Below are 17021 nucleotides of genomic sequence, written 5' to 3'. Positions count from 1 at the left end.
TAAGGTCACTGCAAAATACTGGTATCAATAAAACATTAACTCATGTAAAGAAGCAAGGAAATATGTTCTGATGTTAGAGCAGTAGCACTAACATCAGTAGAGATTTATACTGCTCCATAGTGCTTCATAGCACTCTTTGAGTAGTTTGCAATGTCAGCATATTGCCCTCTACAATCTGGGTCTTCATTTTACCGACCTTGGAAGGATGGAAGGATGAGTCAACCTTGAACTGGTCAGTATCAAACTCTTGGCTATGGGCAGAGTTAGTCTGCAATATTGCATTGTAACCATTGCACCACTACCAACATGTTGTCAGGATCCCCCCCCCCCAAATTCAAGATCTTTAAACTTTTATTCCACTATAAATGGACAGAGTATTCTACCCTTTGAATGTCTTTATATTTTCTTTCTTTATTAAGTTTTCTTAATTCTACCCAAAGCTGAAAACCAAATAAGATCATTGAACCTTCCACTAAAGGTTCCTTCCCGGTGCTTGGAAGCCGTCGGGGTCTGGATGGGGGACAACAGACTTAAACTCAACCCCTCCAAGACCGAGTGGCTGTGGCTACCGGCACCTCGGTTCAGCCAGCTGATTCCATCACTGGCCATAGGGGGCGAACAATTGCCCCCTGTGGAACGGGCGGGCAATTTGGGCGTCCTCCTTGATGCCCGGCTGTCAATGGATGACCATGTGGCAGCCGTGGCGAGGGGGGCGTTCCACCAGGTTCGCCTGGTGCGCCAATTGCGCCCCCTACTGGACCGGGATGCCCTACGCACGGTCACTCATGCGCTGGTGACGTCCCGCCTGGATTACTGCAACGCTCTCTACATGGGGCTGCCCTTGGGACGCGCCCGGAGACTGCAGTTGGTTCAGAACGCAGCCGCGCGGGCTGTGATGGGGAGTACGAGGTACTCCCATGTAACACCTCTCCTGCGTGAGCTGCACTGGCTACCTGTGGTTTTTCGGGTGCGTTTCAAGGTGCTGATTACCATCTTTAAAGCGCTCCATGGCACGGGACCTAGTTACTTGCGGGATCGCATCCTCCCACATACATCCCTGCAGCCAATTCGCTCACACAGGGAGGGACTTCTCCTGGTGCCGTCCACTAGGCAATGCCAACGGGCGACACCAAGGAGTAGGGCCTTCTCTGTGATGGGCCCAACCCTCTGGAATGACCTCCCCCCCGACATTAGAACCACTTCTGACCTCCGCTCCTTCCGGCAAAAATTGAAGACTCACCTGTTCCGATTAGCAGGCCTGGCATAATTACAACTGTCCCTCCTGGCAAATGTATTATTATCTGGTTATTTTAGGGTTTTTTAATCTGTTGTGTCTGTTTTAGGGATTTTAAAAAATTATATTTATTCAGCTTTGTACAGTTCTTTTAATTGCATTTTAACCTCCTCCAAACTGTACATATTTAATTTTTTATTGTATTTTTGTGATATTCTCTATGGACTGTACACCGCCCCGAGTCCCTTCTGGGAGAGGGGGCGGTCTAGAAGCACAAATAAATTGAAATTGAATTGAATTGAGTAGATAATGAATCTGTTTTAGGATTTAATAGTTTGGATGCTTAAATATGCTTACGCTATAAATGGATCCTACAAGTGTTGGAACTCCATTCATTTTTTTCTGATTTGAATTAATGTAAGATTTGCCATTGGTTAAGCTTTGATTAGTTTCAAATTTACCCTTTATTAATCCTTTTAACCGTTTACATTACTATTGCTTTAGGTATTATTTTACTATATTGCCATTAATTCTTTCATTACATTTTAATCATTGAATGAAATTTATTATTTGATTTCACTCTTTTTATATATCACCATTTAGTCTTTTATTCCAATAAATTATAGACTAATTTTACTTTTGTGCAAACTTGATTCAGTGGAAACTTCTCCATAATTTCACTGGAGGAAGCCAAAATAAAGAGAGTCGATCCCAATTCGATCTAAAGTTGTGTAGATATTACTGGTACCAACCTTGTAACAGAAAAGTGAATTGTTGTATTTTCCAGGAGATGAGACACATTGAACTGGACTGCTATTTCGAAGAAAATCTAAATGAAAAGAAAGTGCATAAAATGTCAGTGTTTATAATTAAATAAAATAAAACTGCAATTATATTTTCAACAAAAGAGCTAAGGTGGCGCAGTAGTTAGAGTGCAGTACTGCAGGCTTCTGCAGCCGATGTTGGTTGCCTGCAATTTGGCAGTTCAAATCTCACCGGGCTCAAGATTCCATCCTTCCTAGGTGAGTAAAATGAGGACCCAGATTGTTGGGGGCAATATGCTGACTCTGTAAATCACTTAGAGACGGCTGTAAAAGCACTGTGAAGCAGTATATAAGTCTAAGTGCTACCTCTATTGCTAAAAATTGAATACAATTCATCATTACATTTTCCCTTACTAAAAGAAATATTTTCTTTTTTTGTACACTGAGCAATAAAATGAAGATGAGGATGTAAAGTCTGGAGGAGGTCCCTAGTGTGTACACACACACACACACACACACACACACACACACACACACACACGTTATGAAGTTCTCATGCACATTTGGACTAATGAGTCTATGTACATATAGATACATTTATCTAAAGGCTATATAAAGCCTGTGCATATGAAAAAGAAAGGCAAAAAGACTGTGAATGACAAAATAATTCTAGTGTGACAATTTATTTGAAGTTTCTGTTTTAATTTAGAAATATAACATGCAAGTATGAACATGGACTTAACATTTGAAAATTGTTGCTTAAAGCATTTTTATAATGCCCCTCACATAGATGTTATATACAATACAATACAAAACAATAGTAGAGTTGGAAGGGACCTTGGAGGTCTTCTAGTCCAATCCCCTGCCTAGGCAGGAAACCCTATACCATTTCAGGCAAATGGCTATCCAACATCTTCTTAAAGACTTCCAGTGTTGGGGCATTCACAACTTCTGGAGGCAAGCTGTTCCACTGATTAATTGCCATCACTGTCAGGAAATTTCTCCTCAGTTCTAAGTTGCTTCTCTCCTTGATTAGTTTCCACCCATTACTTCTTGTTCTACCCTCAGGTGCCTTGGAAAATAATTTGACTCCCTCTTCTTTGTGGCAACCCCTGAGATATTGGAACACTGCTATCATGTCTCCCCTAGTCCTTCTTTCTCTTAAGCTAAACATACCCAGTTCCTGCAACCGTTCTTCATATGTTTTAGTCTCCAGTCCCCTAATCATCTTTGTTGCTCTTCTCTGCACTCTTTCTAGAGTCTCCACATCTAATAATGTTATTAATGTTCAGCTCGTAACCTTAAAATAATGTAACCAATAGTCATGAGTAATGTGGTAATACCATTATGGATTGACAACTGCTGATAGAAATGCAAGGATTTAAATTAAATCATGTTGTTGCATTTTTTAAAAATCACTTTGAGGGTGGGCTATTGAGACGAAACTCTTTTTTCAATGTTCTGCTGAAATGGTAGAGATACATCTCCTTTTAAATAACTTCTTCTTGTGCCACATCCATCATTGGACATTGGCGATCATGTTGGAGATCCTATTTTTATCAACAGCCGCATGAAAAAGTGCTGCTGAGTTTTGTCAAAACCAGACCCTTAGATTTTGAAGCCATGATGTTCTTTTTCTGCCTGGACCTCATTTGCCTTCAATTTTTCCCTGGAGGATTAAGTGAAGCATGCCACATTTTTCCGGGTGTCACATCACATATCCAAAATATTCTAACTTTTGCTTTTTTATGGTTTTGATGATTTCCCTTAACTTTCCCAGGTGGCATAAATAAATAACACATGCACCGAAAGAAGGAAATATGTATGGATTAGAGGGGGATCCTGAAACTTGAGTAGAGAGAGATGTGAAATCTGCAGGAAATATTTTAAAGAATAAGGAAGATGACTTCCGTGAATAAAGATGGAATCTGCGTGAGCCACTTCCAAATGTTACCTTATTACTGTTAATTTAAATAATGTTTCACTCCCCTTTTGCCAGCTCTTGTATAGTTCTAACAAACTTATGTCTCTTTCTCTCTACACTACTGAATTAATTTTCCTCTATTGCTTTAACACTGAGCAAACCAATTGTTTCTCTGTTCCAATTCCACTGGGTTTCACTAGCAGGTTTTTAGCTCTATTTTAAAGAGGGTTTATATTGCACTAAACAGAAAAGCTGCTTTGTATAAATATATTTCAAGAACAATGTAGCAAAAAAGCTGCAAGTAGTAAAGGTATTTTGCTTATAAGACACTGGAGAAGATATTGTGGGAAAGTTCATTTTTAGCCAAGTTCCTGTCAAGACAACTGAGCCAGATGACAGAATATGACAATCTGGTAAAAATAACAGAATTCCACATAAATTATTCTCTATAAAGTCTCAGTCATACAGAAAGACTGACAAGAATGGCTGGATGCTACTAGAACAGCTGTTCTGTCTTCACTGGTCAATGTGAGTGAAGGTAAGAAGTATATTTTAACATGAAGGATCTTTCATTCCATCAACCTAAAAGGTTCCAGCTGTTTTTGGCCTTCCTTTGCCTAAAGCATAACTAGTGGAACTCCAACTCATTCATTTGGTGGCATCCAGTCAAAAAGGATGTCTGTTCCAGAGCACCAGGACATCTCTAGAGTGGTCCTTGGTGCTCTCTGAGCTTGCGTGTTTTCTAGCAGACATTTCATTATCCAAGCTGGGTAAAATCCTCAGTTCTAGTCATGATGTTACCTAGTTTGCATAATGAAACATCTGCAAGAAAACAAGCAAGCTCAGAGATCACCAACATTTCAAATGTTCAACAAATGTTTTCTTTTATTGGTTTCATCTCCAGGGTATTTGAAGTACCATATTTTTCGGAGTATAAGATGCACCTTTTCCCCTCAAAACAGAGGCTGAAAATCTGGGTTTGTCTTATAGACTGAATACAGCATTTTTTTTGCCTCCCAAAACCCTGCCCCCTTCACAAAAATGGCCGTGCATAGACTTTAGGAGGCTTATAGAGTGCTCCTGCGGGCTGGGGAGGGAAAATTAAGCAAAAATGGGCCATTTTTGCTCAATTTTCCCTCCCCAACCCCTTCTATAAGCCTCCTAAAGGCTGTGCATGCCCCTTTTTTGACAAAAACGGGCTCGTTTTCACAAAAAAATGGCCTGTTTTGGGGATGTCTGCAGAGTGCAAAAACCTTTTTTTTTAATTTGCCTCTTCAGAATCTTGGTGTGTCTTATACTCTGGTGCGTCTTATACTCTGAAAAATACGGGTAAGTGGTATAAAATTGAAATAAGATATTATAAAGATTCAGCATATATTGATTGGTATACTGTTTAATTTCTTCTCTTTTTTTTTTTGTACCAAGTATACTATATATATTACTTGGCTATTCGACTCTCCTGTTTTTCCCTTAAGAAAATAGAATATTTATAGGAAGTTCACATGATCTCATACATAGGCCAGAGGCCAGGCCTCTCACATATCCTGTAACATAAGCTTCAATTCTCAGAGGAAGATCTGAATCAAGAGTCTGGTTGCTTGAACTTTGTCTAATTGAAGATAAACGTCTCTTTGGTCACAAGCTCTAAGGAAGCAATTGTTCTTATGATCACAAAGCCATTAAGGCTTCCCTGTTTTCTGCAACCAGGTCCATTTTGCATCCAGGGGTTAGTAATATATAAATACGATATTACCCACAAAATGCAGCTTGTTGTCACTTTGACCTCTTATTGTTTATGTTCCCATATGGATTCTAGTCTACTTCTATGATTTTCAGAATTCACATAAGACAAGCCCTGTGCATTCCATTTGGTGATGTTGGGAAGAGGTTTCCTGGAACGTTTGTGTATTTAAACCATCCAAGAATGTGAAATTTTGGAATTTTCATAAAGAAAATAGCCCAAAGTGGGGCGTTCTAGTGTATTATAGTGGCACCTGAAATGCACATACTTCCCACCCTTTTAAATGTTCTGAAATTCAACCAATTATTTTTTTTTAAAAAACAAACAAACTTCCCCCTTTTATCAATTTATGATTAAAGATAAATTGGTAATTGGAATTTCATATGGAATTTCTTGTGGAATTGGCATCTTTATCTGGTTGCTGAATTCACATGGGCCCTAAGTTTGCTCAATATTCTCTAAGCAACAAGTAATCTAACCAAAGTTATATTGTTGTGCAAATGAACCAGCTAGGTCTGTGATGGTGAACCTATGGCACGCGGAGCCATATCGGTGGCCACGCGAGCTTAGTTCTGGTGTGCATGCGTGCACCGCCCAGCTGATTTTTGGGCCTTCTTGGCCCACCAGAAGTCAGCAAACAGTCTGTTTTCAGCCTCCAGTGGGCATCCAGGAGGATGGGGAAGACTGTTTTCGCCTTCCCCAGGCTCCTAGGAAAGCTCTGGAGTCTGGGGAGAGCGAAAAACAGACCTTCTGATCCAACCGGAAGTCTGTAAATGGGCTGTTTTCCGCCTCTGGAAGATCTCCAGTTGGGGATATGGGCAAGGCCTTTTTCACCTTCCTCAGGCTCCTAGAAAGGGTCTGGAACCTGGGGAGGGAGAAAAACGGGTCCACTCTGCCATCACGTGTCAAAAACAGGGGCAGTGTGTGGGTCGTGCGCACATGCACGGGCGCATAGAATTATGGGTGTGGGCACACACGCACATGATTCCCCTGTGTTCTCCCTGCTTTTGGCACATGATGGCAAAAATGTTAGCCATCACTGAGCTAGGTGGTTAAGTATATTTCAAGGCCAACTTTCTGCTTTTTTCAAGATCCAGACTAAAGTCCCCCTCAGCTTTGAACTGTTGTTTTCCTGTTACTTTTATTGATGTTTATCTGGAATTTGTCTTATGATAACATCTAGACAAACATCATCCTTCCCATCCCACGTATAGAAACTAAATAAGAAAGCAACAATTTCATCACATCTGACTATATTTCAATACATCATAGTTAAGTGCACAATAAGGTTGGATTCTTAAATGTGGAATGTTCTTAATTAACCAAACTAATTAAGAATATTCATCATTTGAGAAGGTGCTTGAGGACAAAGTTCTAAATATGAATTCCACTTGCTGCTTCTCTATTAATTTCTTCTTTACTTTTAGTTTATTTTCATTCTTGTTTTGTTTCCCGTAGGTTTGAATTGTAAACGTGAGATATATTAACTTTCTGCCAACTGGTAACCTCTGTTCATTGTAGGATAGCAATTGGAGAAATGTTGAAATATACACTTTTAATTCAGACACACAGGCATGCATGGATATATCTACTCATACACAAATTCATGCCTACTATGATTTCTTAAAGAAATGATAATATGGAACGTTGAACATTGAACACTAGAGGGAAGCAGAAGGATCCAAATAATACTATCAAAGGAGAAGAAGACTTTAATTTGACTTACTACTGCAGAATGGAGCATTATAGTGGAGCACTGGAGATATTGACAGATATTTGTGAACAGCAGACTCAGAAGTTAATTTTAAGTGTGTCTGCCAGTGTAGATAAACTATGTTTAAAAGATGCTATGGAAGAGGAATAGGTTTTACCAGATAAGACTGCAACTGATCTGAATGGGGATTTTAAAATGACAAGCTACAAGAATACAAAGGAAAAGATGACACCTTGGACACACAAATGGACAAACTTTTTGTTCAAGGTTTTGCCACCTGGAAAAAAAAGGTGGCGGGAGGAGAACATATATTTTCAAACATTATTTGTATTTGTTTATATTTAAACTGGAGAAGACTCCTGCAAGTCTCTTAGACTGCAAGGTGATCAAACCGGTCAGTCCTAGAGGAGATCAACCCTGACTGATCTTTAGAAGGCCTGATCCTGAAGATGAAATTCAAATACTTTGGTCAGCTAATGAGAAGGAAGGACTCACTGGATAAGAGCCTAATGCTGGGAAAGATTGAGGGCAAAAGAAGAATGGGACAACAGAGAATGAGGTAGCTGGCTGGACTCATGGAAGCAGTAGGTGTGAGCTTCAATAGACCCCAGAGGATGGTAGAGGATAGGAAGGCCTGGAGGAACATTGTCCAGGGGGTCGCAATTGGTCAGATACGACTTTGCAACTAACAACATATTTAAATATGTTATACACATGTCTGATCCCACTGATTTACTCATCATCTTACCTCCTCCTTGGGAGACAGGAAGGGATAGCCTACTTTACAAGTGATGTTCTGCCCGGTATCACAGCTATCTTTTGGTATTTTCTGTATTTAAAATGATAAGAAATCAATTATTTATAAATGGTAATAATAGGGGGGGAAAGCAATATCCCAAAACATATTTGCACATTAATCCCATCCTTTCTCGGCTAAGAGCCGTGGTGGCACAATGATTAGAATGAAGTTAGAATGCAGGTAACTTCTGCTGACTTCCGGCTTGCCTGCAGGTTGGCAGTCTCAAATCTCAAGGTTGACTCAGACTTCCATCCTTCCAAGGTTGGTAAAATGATTGTTGGGGGCAATATGCTGACTCTGTAAACTGCTTAGAGAAGGCTGTAAAGCACCGTGAATCCGTATATAAGTCTAAGTGCTATTGCTACATAGTCCCAAAACTTTGTGAACCAGAACTGATGAAGAATAATTAATCTCCCTGTGTAGCTTCATGTCCGAGCAAGAACTGAAATTCTTTTAGGGTCTAATCAAACCCCATCTACTAATCCACATTCCTCCGTACCCCTTGCTCTCAAAACTCACCATTTCTAAAAGTGCTATTTATTCTTGAAACTTTCATCAACACTAACGAGAGCTTCCTTATTGGAAGAGTAACAGCTGGGGATGATTTTAATTAGGATTCAAGAGTTCAGGAAAAGTTTGAAGTTCTCTCTCCATCTGCCATGGCCCTGATATGGATTTAATCCTCATGTTCCTTATTCTTAAATAGAAATACAAACATTCACACATTTAACATGCAGGTCTTGATTAACTCTTAATCACAATAAGGCATTTGATGCAATTGTAAAGGAAATAAAATCATCCATGAGATTCAGTGCAGTCTTATACACCAGACAGGCATATGTCTGGTTTTCCCCTGAAAAGTATGCAGAAAATGACAAAAAAGTGGGAGAGAAAACTAAATTATATTAATGAAATACAATTAACAGGATAGCTTCTCTATTTACTGCATTCTATAATTTCCCTCTTCATAACATTAAACTATGAGAAGCAATGTGGATTCAAATCCAAGGCTTTCTGGCTACAGGTTGTACAATTGCTTCATATATCTGCTCAAAACTAAGTGTCACTGGATTAAACAGGATCTGCTAGCATTCCTAGGACTGTGGCTTAGATCAATTATTTTTTTAATCAACATTTTCCTCTCATGATAATAGTTACCAATCTTTGAAATCTCCACAGGATTGTTTGCAAAGGAACAATACATACATATTATGTAAGTACAGTATTATAATAAATATTCCTCATAGAATGGGTTTTTTTTTGTGGAAATATATATATGAGTTTGGCCCCCATATGTCCTCTAGGGCTTCATGAGAAAATATATGGTATAAATCTCTCTCTATATATATAAAAATGGTGGTGTGTGTATGTTCCAGCATAACTCTGGAACGCCTCCAGCAGTTTCAACTAAACTTGGTACACAGATGACTTAATCTCTGGAAACAAATACTGTGGGGGTAAGACATCCATAAAACCCCTCGGGGTTCTGTGTGTTCTGTTACAATACAGCCTGTTGTGCCTTCAAACAGCTTCTACTGTACTGTCGTAAAATGGCATCTACTGTGCAGCGCAGTGCAGTCGCCATGGTAATGGCTTCACAGTACTCCACAAGTGCACTCCCTCTAGTAAGGGGGAAAATCCAACATTAGAAATTACATTTGGTCTGGACATTTCCCCCCTATAAATAAATACCTGGGCAATGCCAGGTTATGAACTGGTATATAATAAATAAACATCAGTGTAAAGCTGGAATGTAGGAAAATCAATTATGGACATCACAGGAACGAATCCTAATTTCTCTAAAGCTATCCTAAGCAAATGAGTTTGCATTACTTTTCTCCCCTCACAACAAGATGATAATTTAAAAATATTCACCTCAAGTCCAGAAAAAATAATATTTGGAGAATGTTGCACATAGACTCTCGTATTGTAAGCGCTATCTTTTTTATTTCTGACCAACATTTGGACCCAGAATTTCAAATTATTCAGTTTGATGATGAATGGAGATAAACTGAAAAATGTAAAAAAAAGATAAAGATCACAGATCATAAACAAATGTAACACAGCTCTTGCTTTTTACATCTTAAACTATATCTTATATTAAGTCAGCAGCATATAATAAAGTGGGGAAAAAAACAACCCAGAAAATTAGGTGGACATTTTTTTTGACAGTTAGAGAGTCACATGGATTGTGGAGCCTTAAAATGGACTGGTATAAGATCTATTTACTGTTAGAAATGGAATACATTTTATTACTTAATCATTCTAGAATTAAAAAAAGAAAAAGTGTAAGCCTGACATTACATTACATTGCTAAAAATAGCCTACTATTTTTCCCAAGTAATGTTTAGTTTTGCAAAATAACTGTGGCATGACACCACATACTATGATTTCCCCTTTTTCTACAAACACTCAACCATAAATGGAGTAGGGAAATTTGCAGTGCAATGGTGAAGTTTCTTGGATGAGAAGCAAAACATTTTCTTCTTCCCCCTCCTCTTCCTCCAGGAAAAAACAGTCCAGTTGCCTTTTGAAGAAAAAAGCATCTTTGAGCAGGGATGGGCTGTTACGAGTTCGCCTAAGTTTGGGAGAACCCTAATGTTATGGCTGGTTTGGAGAACCTCCAAATCCTATCCCTCCCACCCTCACCTCCCAGGAGTCTCCACCATGGTCACGCCCACCCAGCAACCGGGCAGAGAAGCCACTGCTGAAATTTTTGAAGCCCACCCCTGCTTTGAGACAACTATGAAGTGGATGACTGAGAATCTCCACGGACAATAACTTCTTAAGATTATGCGTAGTTAACCCATGTCTTGCAGATCACATACATAACACTCAGATGTTCTTTGTTACACAGTATTTAGAGCTACTGCTGCCCATTCCTTATCACAATTTAGATAATCAATGATGTATGAACACTCCTGTCCTATTCAGTTTGGCTGAATTTACCTTTTCCCAAACATAAATCATGTTTATTTATTTAATCACGTTAAATGCTGCCCATCTGGATGGCATACATAGTAATAATCAAGAATATACAGAAACCACTAAATGAACTGACTTAAAAGTAAAAACAAGATTAAAAAACAATTTAAAAACATTCATTTGTCAGAAAAAAGTTATAAACACTGGCTTCTATTCCCCTTATGCACATTTATTATATGATTGCAAGTAAGAGGGAAATGCATTTTGTACATATTTCTGATATTTACAATTTCAGGCAATTATTGTTGCTTTGCCACATTGTGAGAGACCCAGGTTTGGCATGCATCTGCAATCCATTAGTGGCCCAAATATGAAAATTATGAATGGAATGATGGGTTGGGAGGAAACATAACCTCCCTAATGTCACAACATTCTTAATTACATCCACAGAAATACTGTTGGAGAGAAGAGAATTTTTATCTTTTCCCAAGGAAGAGATAACTAGAAGGAATTCTTTAACATTGCCCCACCAATGACCCCATGTTTAGTTCTATGAAATTATGCTTGTTATCAAAAGCAATTCCATATTTTTTAAAAAATGGGTGTTCCTGCTACAGCAGTCTGTCTTTCTCAATGATAGCATGGAGAACTCTTAATTTTGCATGCATGCCCAGGAACATATAGAGACCTTTAGATATGCTTCTGCTTATGTTCCGCTTTCGCTGTACCTTCTGACTGAAAATGTGCACCCCTCTTCTAAAATAGGAATATGGTCCCCTCCAGCAGCTTGTAAATAATTTTTGACAGTTAAGGGGCTGCAAATAATGGTAAGAAAGACCAAAACTCCAAGTGACAAAATAAGAGAGTTGGAAGGGACCTTGGAGGTCTTCTAGTCCAACCCCCTGCTTAGGCAGGAAACCCTACACCACTTCAGACAAATGGTTATCCAACATCTTCTTAAAAACTTCCAGTGTCGGAGCTCTGGAGGCAAGTCATTCCACTGATTAATTGTTCTAACTATCAGAAAATTTCTCTTAGTTCTAGGTTACTTCTCTCCTTGATTAGTTTCCATCCATTGCTTCTTGTCCTGCCTTCAGCTGCTTTAGAGAATACATTGACTGCCTTTTCTCTGGGGAAACCCCTTAGAATATTGGAACACTGTCATCATGTCACTCATAATCCTTCTTTTCGTAAAGTAGACATAATAATTCTTTTAACCGTTCTTTATATATTATAGTCTACAGTCCCCTAATGACCCTGCAAGAGTATATAGCTTGTATGGTGTCATCCCAACTGTTTCCATCTCTGTCTCTTTACCTCTCCCCGCATCATTTATTTTGGAGGCTCAGAGTGCTCATGTGACTTATCAGCCCAGGGATACAAGGGGAAAAAATAAGGGGCTGCTATTTTGGCCAACTATCAAGCATTTTCCATGTCTACTTTAGTCTACTTTAGATTTTTAATAATTTTTATGCATTGATCAGGATAATGACCTACCATTGCTTTTATTTCTATTTCGGTTATATTTAACTCTTTAAAATTGGGGACACGTTCGCTCAGTGGCTAAGATGCTGAGCTTGTGATCAGAAAGGTTGGCAGTTCGGCAGTTTGAATCCCTACCATATAACAGAGTGAGCTCTCGTTACTTGTCCCAGCTTCTGCCAACCTAGCAGTTCGAAAGCATGTAAAAATGCAAGTTTAAAAATAGAGACCACCTTTAGTGGGAAGGTAACAGCGTTCTGTGCGCCTTCAGTGTTTAGTCATGCTACTAGCCACATGACCACAGAGACATCTTCGGACAGCGTTGGCTCTTCGGCTTTGAAATGAAGATGAGCACTGCCCCCCTAGAGTTGGGATGACTAGCACATATGTGCGAGGATAAATCTTTACCTTTAGCATTGCCTAACTCTTTAAATCATATTTTAAACAGAACATTTTAAACAGAACATTCAATTAGAAAATAGAGAGAAGCAGAGAAACGGAGAGATAGAGATAGAATTTGTGTTTCATTTGACTTACCTGTTTCCTCCAATGGTTGCGTTAGCAGTCAGCTGTAGATCAGCAATACATTTGTTCTTGTTTCCACAATCTTTTGTGAAATGGATCTGCAAGGAATTCTTGATCAGCAATGAAAAGACTACACATTATTCAAACCCATCTCCCTTTCCCTCCTGGTCATTGTCCTGAATTCTGGAACGTCCTGACTAGTTTTTAATAGTGTCATCAAATTCCTAATATGAATTTGCAGAAGAGTTGTGCTCCAAGATTTCCATAAAATTTCTGATAGCAAGCCCAAGGTATGTATACATGCTTGCATAGCCATAACCCCATCAACAGAATACTGAGCAAGAATGTGGCTGAAATATCTTCTCCTACCACAGAAAGGTGTTGGTTGTGTTAAAGAATGGAGAAAGCAAATAGAAATTTATTATAGAATAGGCACATGGCCATATTTAATCAAGCATGTTTTATTTTACCAACACAGGAGCCAACATAACAGTACCATTTACTTCTTTATTTGGGAAAAATTAAGTGACCTCTCTAGTCTAGCCTGATGTTTGAATGTTGCATTTCTGCTATGGCCTTTCTCATCTTTGGAACAAGTTGGCTTGAAGAGAGGACTGAAATGAGTGGGGGTAGATGGAGTGACCTCTCTAGAGGTGACCTCTAGAGCAACCAGCTCTAAGTGACCTCTCTAGTCTATCCTGATGTTTGAACGTTGCATTTCTGCTATGGCCCTTCTCATCTTTGGAAAAAGTTGGCTTGAAAAGAGGACTGAAATGAATGGGGGTAGATGGAGTGAGTCAGCTCACATGTAGAGGACCAAATTTCATCCTTAATACACTATGTAGCTCTATAGTGTAACACAAAAGTTAATTTTTCCCCCACATTGTAGTGACTTACATATTCAGCTACTGAATTGGGTAGCTCACTGTCAAGGATTGGTCCGCTCTCGGGGTCAGAAAAATTAAACTCCAGCAAAACCTTTATAGGGTCACGAAAGTCAGGCTTGCCCTGGAAGAAAATGCAAAGCAAATCAGGCATTAGAATTTTCTCTTTCTTCGAGAACAAGAAACTGAATCTCTACATCTAATAAGGCTCCATTCTAATCAGGATTCCTCTTAATTTTTCATATAAATACAGGGTGCTATATGAAGGAACCAACCCCCACCTAGTCTATAATTAAAACTGCATAAACATACAGCTACAAAAAGAAAAGAAAGAAAAAGAAATATATATTGATAACAATGCAATCTATCTCAAACTGAAAATTATCTAGCAAGTGTGGGATATGTCCCTCACAGTTGCATGTGTTGCTAGGCAGACTTGGTTGTCATATAAAATAGACTTTAAAGATATAGTTCCTGAAAATTGGCAGAGAAAAATGTTTTCCATTTTGGCCTGAGCCAAGGATGTCTAGAAATTATGGTGAAAGGACTTCCTGCAGTGACATCATCATGCTGGGGTTGAGAAACGGCAGCTCCCATAACCTGTAACCCAAACTTCTTCATTTGGGCTCATTTTTGAGCACTGCAGAACCTGAAGGGATTGGCAGATTTAGGTAGAAACTCTGAAGACACTGGGGTGGTGAGGCAAACCCCCCAGTGGGTAGGAGAAACCCACTAAATGGACAAGGATCTATCCTGTCACTTGGACAGGACTGGAGCGATGGCGACTGCATATGAGGGAAGCGAATAGAGAAAGCAGTTGAAATTGAGGCATTTGTTATCATTGACAACCCAAAAAAGGAGGACAACATGAAACTGATGGAACAGATGAGCTGGAAAGAAAAAGACTCTGTGGAGGATTGCCTTCGCTCAGAAATGGAAAAATAAATTGATACCAAGCGAAGATGAAATAATAAGAAAGGTTATGGACTGTGCCGAAATGGACAAATTAACAAAAGAAATCCAGGGAAAAGAAGAAACAGAATATTACCAGATATGGGAAAAATGGTATAGGTGGATGTAGGAAAGAAGCAAAGATCAATGAAAGAAGTCAATAAAACCCAAAAATAGAAGTTAAGGAGAATTAACATATACATACATACATACATGCATGCATGCATGCATGCATGCATGTATGTATGTATGTTAAGGAGAATTTATATATATATATATATATATATATATATATATATATATATATATATATATATATATATATATATGTGTGTGTGTGTGTGTGTGTGTGTGTGTGTGTGTGTGTGTGTGTGTGTGTGTGTGTGTGTGTGTGTGTTGTAATTGTACTGATAAATAAATAAAGGGAGACTAGGATAGATCTATTTCGAGCTAATTAGCTCTCATCAGCTAGCCATACCCTTACTGGGATTAGAACCCGGGGTGTATATATCTTAGGCAGAAGTCTTAACCACTAAGCCACGGGTTCTCTTCCTTATCAGTTGAGCCAGGGAAATAGGTATGTATTTGTGTTACAACCCCTGGTATGACTAAATATGGGAGGAAGGTCACTACTCCCTCTTTCTGTCCTTGGCTTATCACAGAAGACCATGCAGGCAGAAAACCATATTTTTATTTTTACTGTTGCCTTTTTATATTTTATCTGCCTAAGATATATACACCCCGGGTTCTAATCCCAGTAAGGGTATGGCTAGCTGATGAGAGCTAATTAGCTCGAAATAGATCTATCCTAGTCTCCCTTTATTTATTTATCAGTACAATTACAACACAAATATAAAAAGGCAACAGTAAAAATAAAATATATGGTTTTCTGCCTGCATGGTCTTCTGTGATAAGCCAAGGACAGAAAGAGGGAGTAGTGACCTTCCTCCCATATTTAGTCATACCAGGGGTTGTAACACAAATACATATATACACACACACACACACACACACATACATACATACATACATACTGGTTTTGTTGTATTCGGGTCTTTTCCCGTGTAAGGTTGAGATTGTCATTGAAACGTTTCGGCAGGATCTCACCTGCCATCTTTGGCCTTGGGCTTAAAATGGGAACGGAGCTGCTGTCTTTCTGTAAGCCTTGGTGGGAGGGGATGGGGTGCTGGCTTTGTTTCAGTAAGTGGAATGATTGGTTGTGTGGTTGTATCATGATTGGTAGATTGGTGCTGATTGGTGCAGGCTGTGTGTGCATTGTTGTTTTGTATTGTAATGGCTTGGGTGGTGGGTGGTGTTCGTTTGTTGGCTAGGGCTGGTTTCCATATGTCTGGTAGGTGGGAGGTATCATCACGTTTGTTCATGCTGTGGGGGTGTTTCTCTATTTCGATGGCTTCCATAATTATTCTCTTGTGGAGGTGTTCTGTTTTGGAGATTAACCTGGCTCCTTCAAAGTTGATTTCATGTCCTGTAGCTTTAAGGTGCTGGAAAAGGGAATAAGTTTTTTCTTTTTTTCTTACTGCGTTCTTGTGTTCTGTGATGCGTGCATTTATCCTCCTGTTTGTTTGTCCTATGTATATTGCCGGGCAGATTTTGCATGGCATTTCGTAGACTCCTTGGTTTTCTAGCTGGATTTTGTCTTTGGGGTTTCTTAAGATGTTGGCTATTTTTTGGTCAGTGGTGAAGGCTGTCCTGATATCAGGACAGCCTTCACCACTGACCAAAAAATATCAGGACAGCCTTCACCACTGACCCAAAAATATCAGGACAGCCTTCACCACTGACCAAAAAATAGCCAACATCTTAAGAAACCCCAAAGACAAAATCCAGCTAGAAAACCAGGGAGTCTACGAAATACCATGCAAAATCTGCCCGGCAATATACATAGGACAAACAAACAGGAGAATAAATGCACGCATCACAGAACACAAAAACGCAGTAAGAAAAAAAGAAAAAACTTCTTCCCTTTTCCAGCACCTTAAAGCTACAGGACATGAAATCAACTTTGAAGGAGCCAGGTTAATCTCCAAAACAGAACACCTTTACAAGAGAATAATCAT

At 39.1% G+C, this 17021-nt stretch overlaps 1 protein-coding gene across 1 annotated transcript in view; it reads right to left on the bottom strand.

The window, feature by feature from the left end:
• Nucleotides 1-17021, bottom strand: part of ITGA1 (integrin subunit alpha 1) — a 94636-nt gene that overhangs the window by 20781 nt on the left and 56834 nt on the right. Inside the window, exons 18-22 of the mRNA XM_081940410.1 lie at nt 14006-14116; nt 13121-13206; nt 10052-10187; nt 8126-8206; nt 1987-2063 (exon numbers count right to left, since the gene is read on the bottom strand). Coding sequence (XP_081796536.1) covers nt 1987-2063; nt 8126-8206; nt 10052-10187; nt 13121-13206; nt 14006-14116 — 491 coding nt within the window. The remainder of the gene's footprint in view (nt 1-1986; nt 2064-8125; nt 8207-10051; nt 10188-13120; nt 13207-14005; nt 14117-17021) is intronic.

This window comes from Natrix helvetica (assembly GCF_964273705.1).
Source record: "Natrix helvetica genome assembly, chromosome: 2".
Classification (NCBI taxonomy): domain Eukaryota; kingdom Metazoa; phylum Chordata; class Lepidosauria; order Squamata; family Natricidae; genus Natrix; species Natrix helvetica.
The sequence above is the reverse complement of the archived record's forward strand: the minus strand, read 5'-3'. Positions and strand labels throughout refer to the sequence as shown.